Source organism: Saccopteryx bilineata, chromosome 3 (assembly GCF_036850765.1).
Source record: "Saccopteryx bilineata isolate mSacBil1 chromosome 3, mSacBil1_pri_phased_curated, whole genome shotgun sequence".
In the NCBI taxonomy this organism is placed as follows: domain Eukaryota; kingdom Metazoa; phylum Chordata; class Mammalia; order Chiroptera; family Emballonuridae; genus Saccopteryx; species Saccopteryx bilineata.
Genome location: NC_089492.1, coordinates 2,513,365 through 2,520,064, shown reverse-complemented (window position 1 = coordinate 2,520,064; position 6,700 = coordinate 2,513,365). Strand labels below are relative to the sequence as shown.

The 6,700-nt window shown below is 61.3% G+C and overlaps 1 protein-coding gene across 5 annotated transcripts in view; it reads right to left on the bottom strand.

The window, feature by feature from the left end:
* Positions 1 to 902: 902 nt before the first annotated feature.
* SLC45A4 (solute carrier family 45 member 4) overlaps positions 903 to 6,700 on the bottom strand; it is a 78,913-nt gene continuing 73,115 nt past the window's right edge. For 3 of the 5 annotated variants that reach the window (XM_066265580.1, XM_066265581.1, XM_066265582.1), the window contains exons 6-8: positions 5,687 to 5,834; positions 4,431 to 4,642; positions 903 to 2,035 (exon numbers count right to left, since the gene is read on the bottom strand). In XM_066265580.1, the coding sequence (XP_066121677.1) occupies positions 1,682 to 2,035; positions 4,431 to 4,642; positions 5,687 to 5,834 (714 nt within the window). In that variant the 3' untranslated portion in view covers positions 903 to 1,681. The remainder of the gene's footprint in view (positions 2,036 to 4,430; positions 4,643 to 5,686; positions 5,835 to 6,700) is intronic. The other 2 variants (XR_010730188.1, XM_066265583.1) reach the window with 2 other exon arrangements.

The following is a 6,700-nucleotide window of genomic DNA, read 5'->3' as shown; positions in this document are numbered from 1 at the left end:
GGCCGATGTCCTGAGACAGTGCGGAAGAGCGCCCCTGGTGGTGGTGCTGTCGAGCGAGGAGAGCCGCCTCCTTGCGGCCTGCCGGGCGCCCGACACAGCGGGACGCACAGCCAACCGGGCCAGCTCCCGCGGGCGCGCTCCCGCCCCAAAGCAGGAGTCAAGGCCGCTCCCGAGGTTCACGCAGAAAAGGCTCGTGTCCGGTGGTCGGTTCTCTGGGATCCTGGCCTTCTGAGGGAGGGCGCCCGGCTGTGCAGTGTCTGACGTGGACAGGCACCCAGAACAGGGGCCACCAAGTGCCACCAGCAGCTAAGATGCGGCAAGAACAGCGGCCAGTCAAGTACATTAAACAGTCATTCCTTTAAATACACAGGAAATTCAAGTAATTTATTTCAAAACTGTTTAGTTTCATCTTGAAATATATATATATTTGCTTTAGAATCATCATATTGCAGCATGATTCTCATGCATGTAAAGTACTTTATTTAAAAACCATCCACTTGAGGCAGCGAAGTATTACAACGGTCTACTCTATCCGGGGGCTGCGGGTGCCTCCCCTCCTGAGACTGCCTGGTCCGAGCCCGCAGAGGCCACCTGCCGTGGAGACCGTGGTCGGACACCATTCCTCCTAAGAGCCTCGGCACCAGACGGCTGGCTGCTCCTCCCCCGGAGCCCAGGGTGGCTTCCAGGCTGAGCTCAGAGACACTGCTGGGCGTCCTGTACAGGGACCCCCGTCTGTCCAGACAGACCCCTTCCTCATTGTGCAACTGCTGTGATTCCAGCATCAAGCAGGGGCCCGGGAGAGGAGGCAGGAGGTCCGCAGTGTTCAGCATGGTCGCAGGTGCGGGCGGGGCGCACACCACAGCAGGCTGGCGGCAGGACTGGGCAGGGCCCCGTGGAGTGTGGCCATCGCTGTCTCCCAGTAGAGGGTCAGGAGGGGGGTCAAAGTGCAACGACAGGGTCTGCCACCTCGCCCAGGAGCTGGGGCACGGACATGTGCCTGCAGGAGCCACGCTGCTCGCTCAGACGCCACCCCGGAAGTGTCCCGGTGGGCAGGGGCCCCTGCAAATAGCCCCGTTCTACCCACAGCGAGCCTGGGCCCTGCCTCCTCCCCGCAGCCCAGGGACAGGCACGATCTGTCAAACTCTGAGAGGAAGAGGAGATGCTGTTAGATAAAAAGGCAGTTTTGGGAAAGAGATTTCCCCCCTCAAATAATCGTCAAGCAAAACACTCCCACAGCTGCAGCACCAGCGCAAGGCGGCAAAGCCGACGGTCGGTCCCGGACCACGCGGCTGCCACCTGAAGTGTTCAGATGAGACGCAGCTCACACATCAGTATTCTGTGTTCAATTATACTTCAAAGATGCAAACTCTTATCTTTTTCTAAATTGCTTATGGTCTATATTGCAAATCTGGCTTAAATTTAAAAACATGCAGAATATACCTGCAGAATAAAAGATAAAGTTGAACTTAAAAGATTGTTTATCAACTAAAAAAAGATTTCAAATGATTTTTTTAATTTTAGGGAAGTTAATCAGCGTGGTAGTTTGGCCTACTGGCTCAGACCTACCCTACAACTGAGTGTCCCCTCCACGGGAGAGGGACCACGGGTGTGCGGACCCCGCACTGGCGGCCACCAGCCTGCCCCCCACGCCCGGCAGGATGTGTGCGCGCAGGGGCGCGGCTCAGACCATCGACTCCGTCTCCACGGACCCCCGCGGGCCCTCTCTCCGCGACAGCCTCAGCACGGTGGGCTTCTCGAGGGGGCCGTCGCCCGCAGGCTGGGAGGACAGGCCCCTCTGCTCGTCCTTGGCCTCTTCCGACACCTCTGGGTAGATCACCAGGAAGGTGGCCGTCAGGAAGCCCAGGAAGGAGCCCACGGAGGCCACCATGGGGATGACGCGCACGGTCTTCACGGCGTCGACCACGCTGCCCAGGGCGGACGCCACCAGGATCTGCGAGATGTAGACCTGGCAGGAGAGGATGGCACAGTCTATGCCGAAGCCGCGCCTGGAGTTCCCGGGGCTGTGCTGGACGTACTGCGGGAGGAGAGAGCGCGGGTGAGGCGGGCGAGGCGGGCGAGGTGCCCACGGGCGGCCTGCGCTCGGACGGGGCTCCGGAACCTGGGAACCAGAGCTCGCCCCACACTCAGCCCAACTTCCACACCCGCCCCGCTTCCAACACCACTGGGGGCTCCGGCCACTGCAAGACAGGACACTGAGCGAGACATCAGGGGTCAGCGAGGAAGAACTAGAGCCCACGGCCACTGCAAGACAGGACACCGAGTGAGACATCAGGGGCCAGCGAGGAAGAATAGAGCCCACGGCCACTGCAAGACAGGACACCGAGTGAGACATCAGGGGCCAGCGAGGAAGAATAGAGCCCACGGCCACTGCAAGACAGGACACCGAGTGAGACATCAGGGGCCAGCGAGGAAGAACTAGAGCCCACGGCCACTGCAAGACAGGACACCGAGTGAGACATCAGGGGCCAGCGAGGAAGAATAGAGCCCACGGTGCACAGAGGTGTGACTGTGTGTGCAGAAAGTCCCCCAGAATCTCCACGTACGCGAGGAGAACAGGGTCTCCCACACCTAGGGACAGAAAAGGCTCAATGACACAGAGTTGTTACACCAGGCAACGTTTCCGATAAAACGTCCCAAAAGCTGATTCTGACATTTAGAGGAAACTGGTCAGCACAGCCAACAGTCCTGAAGAGAAACCACATTGAAAAAATCAAACTACCATGTTTCACATCTTACTAAAAAATTACATGTGCTGATTGGCTCAGCAGTAGAGCATCGGCCCAGCATGTGTAAGTCCCGGGTTCGATTCCCGGCCAGGGCACACAGAAGAAGCGCCCATCTGCTTCTCCAGCCCTCCCCCTCTCCTTCCTCTCTGTCTCTCTCTTCCCCTCCCGCAGCCAAGGCTCCATTGGAGCAAAGTTGGCCCGGGCACTGAGGATGGCTCCATGGCCTCTGCCTCAGGCGCTAGAATGGCTCTAGCCACAACAGAGCGACGCCCCAGATGGGCAGAGCATTGCCCCCTGGTGGGCATGCTGGCTGGATCCCGGTAGGGCGCATGCGGGAATCTCCCCGCTTCTCACTTCAGAAAAAGACAAAAGAGAAAAAATTTACATGTGATACTGGACACTCTGCCCAAGGACAGCCAGCCCAGCGAAGAGAACAGACCACAACACCCCCCAGACGGACCTGTGACAAAGCACCACGCACGGGGTCATCGATGTGGAAGAAACCAACCACAGGGACGGGAACCTGCCCCACGCGGTGCAGGCCGAGTGCATGTGCACAGGACCCCAGCATGGGGGAGCCCCACAACGGGGCGGGGCGGGGCACCAGCTGCGCAGGCAGAGGCCTCAGATACAGGAGGAGAGAGTGCCCCCGTAGGCGTAGGCATCAGCAGCTCTCCACGCCTGCATTAGAGGCCGGGAGATGACGGCCTCCTGCTCGTTTCTCGGTCTGTGCTGGTTTGTACAGGTGTGTTCTGCCTCTCAGAAAGCCACTAAGATGTTTGTCCAGGGTCTGCGTGTTTCTGCAGTCACACTGTACTTCAACTAAGCTACGTTTAAAAAATAATGTTGCCATTTAGACTTTCATTAGTTTGGTATTTGGCAGGCAGCTAATCAGCGAGTTCCTTCTGCTTTAGGCAGTGTGAGAGGTGAGATGGCTACACAGGGGACGGTTCAGAAGAAAGACGTGAGCTTCCTGTGTCCTCCCTCCCCTTGGAAGGGTCCGAGTGGCAGGTGCGAGAAGCAGTCTGCACCCGCCCTGTGGCTACCGAGCTCTAGGAAGCGGCTCGTGGCACTAAGAGGTGCTGCAGGCGCACAAGGCACCGCATTTTAAGGACTTGGCGAGAAGGAAGTCTCTCAACTCCCTACACTGGGTGCTAAAGTAACAAGGTCCCCAGGGGCTGGGCTAAGTGAGCCAGTACCGTGTGGCTTCTCCTGTCGTTCCCGTTCCAAAACCAGTGCACCCTGCTCGAGGCCCCCAGCTGCCCCTCCCCGGGAAGCGTTCCTCTCCGCAGAGGCAGACACCTGTTCTTGTAGTGCACGCCGAGACTGGACGGGACTTTCTGCAGACGCCGTTCTGTGTGAGGGCGGCATGGGGCAGGGAGCCCCTCCCACTCCCCCAGCCGCAACCCCAGAAATGCCCCAGCCGCCTGCAGGGCCGGCCAGCAGCCTTTGTGGCCAGAGCGGACGGCAGCTCTGCTGGCCCCCAGGGCCTGTATGAGAACTGCGGGCCCAGAGGACAGTCCGGGGCTCAATGTCCTGTGCGTAAGTGACGAGTGGTCCGGAGACGAGTGGGGAAGGACACAGGCTGTGGAGCCGGGTGTGCAGTGACCCACCCCGTGCCTGTTCCTGGCTGCGACCTTGTGCCCGGCCCCCTGCCTGCCGGCCCCCACGCCGCGGACGCACCTCCTTGATGTCGTGGTACTGCCCGAGCAGGGCGTAGGGGCAGTAGGAGATGCTCATGGACACGACGCCCATGGTGCTGATGGTGACCATGGCGACGTAGACGTTGTCGAACATGGCCATCACGGCCGTGCCGATGGAGAAGCCCAGCGTCCCCAGCACGTAGATGACCCGGATGCTCAGGTCGTAGTTGTTCAAGTATTTCTGTAACAGGGCTGCAAAGAGAGCATGGCCACGAGACAGTGATTGACAGGCACAGCTTGGCGAGCTCATGCTCACTGACCTCCTCCGTACCCTCAGCCTGGCTCAGGAGCTGGCAAACATCCCTCCTCTCCACCCGCACGGCGCCCTCCCCATGTCCAGGGCACCAGCTCCTTAGGGGTCGGTCCTCTCGGTCCCAGGCCTCTCTCTGGCCCGTCCTCGTTCCCGGGGCCTCCCTGCCCGGCCCTGGCAGCCCGGCCCAGAGCCTCCCACCAGCCCAGCCCGGCCCAGAGCCTCCCACCAGCCCAGCCCGGCCCAGAGCCTCCCACCAGCCCAGCCCGGCCCAGAGCCTCCCACCAGCCGGCCCTGGCGGCGGCGCTCCTGCCCCAGCCCAGCGCTGCCCTGGGAACTCAAGCTGCTGCTGGCTCCTCCTGGGCACCCCCTTGGGGCTGGAAAGACTGAGCTGTGCTCAGCCTTCCTGACCCAGCAGTTCGATGTTCAATGTCCAGGAGGCGTCAGGGACGCTGTCGAAGCAATGACAGCTGTGACGGTCGTGCCAGCTCGGGCCGTGCTCCAGTCTAGGTGAGTGAACACAAAGCCGCTGCCTCCCCCACGACTCAGGCAGAGATGGGAAGAGACCCCGGCTGCAATGACGTCCCATTTCTGAAGGGAGGCGTGCAGGCACGTGGCTTCCAGGGTGGGGCCTGCTCCTCCCCACCCTCCGGGAGGGCCGTCTCCAGGGAAAGGCCTGTCCTGTGTGGCAGCAGTCCTGCAGCTACCCCGACTGACCACCAGCAGGTCCCACACACCCTGTGCCCTCACCTGGTCCCTGTCCTCCCTCCCTGCCCACCTGGCCGAGCCCCCGGCAGAGGCCTGTCCGAGGAGCCCTGTGGGGGCCGGCACACAGACAGCTGCAGTGGGCTAGGCGACAGCAGCTGCTCCCGAGATGAGCTCGTGGCCCCCCTCAGTCAGAGGCGGAGTCCCCTACCGTGAGGCAGGGTGGCCTGGGCCACATCCCAGTCACCGAGCACTTCCTGGGGTGACCTGGGGACACTTACCTGAGCAGATCGCCCCCGTAGCCGCGTAAATGACCAGGCCCCAGCAGCCCATCTTCACACCGGCGTTGTAGGCCTGCCAGGCGGTCGAGTTGGAGGCCTGCCAAGCAGTCAGGTTGCAGGCCTGCCAGTCCGTCGAGTTGATGGAAGCCTGGCACAGAGACAAGACTGGGCTCAGGGGCGGGGCCACACACCACACCCCCCACCTCGAGGGCAGCAAGCTGCTTATTTTAAAGGAGGTGACAGACACGGCATCGAATGGACCACCAGCCTCCAATCAAGTCAGCTCTGCTGGACGCCTGCACCCTCCCAGCCTCACTCGTCCCGGGTCTGGGCTGCCCAACTGGCCGCTATCGCCTCTGCCCCTCAGAGCCCAGTGGCCACAGGAGCAGCTCTAGAGGCCCAGAGGGCAGGGACGGGGGAGGGTGGGGGACAGGGGAGGGCAAAGCCTGAGCCTGTGCCATCCCAGCAGGCCTCACAGTGAGACGCAACCTTAAGTGCAAGCCAGCTGACCCACGGGGACAGTAGCAGTGGCCAGCTGAGCCATCCACAAGTAGGAACATCATTACTTCCTCTTCTCTGAATTATTGAGTGATGAGAGAGAAAGAATCACGGATTTGTTGTTCACTTACTCAGGTCATGACTGGTTGATAACTGCATGTGCTCTGACCCGGGACTGAACCTGTGAGCTGAGCGTGTCAGGATGACGCTCTAATGGGCGGAGCTGCCCAGCCCGGACAACAGACTGCCGTTTTGAAGTGCTAGGCTTGGGGCTGCCTGGTACTCGGCAGAGGGGGCGGAGCTCCGTCTCCGCTCTGGCTTCTCGAGGGCCCCGCCCTGGGCTAGCTCCTGGTGACCTAACTGCCGACCCTGGGCCGGCAGGGAATGGCCTCACCGGGCCACACAACGGCCCCAACCATGGTAACCGGCGCCCGCTGGCCAGCTGTCGGCAGAGAGCCACCCTCCCTGACACTGAGCCGTGCGCCGGGCCGTCCCCGCCACCCACCTCTCCCGGTA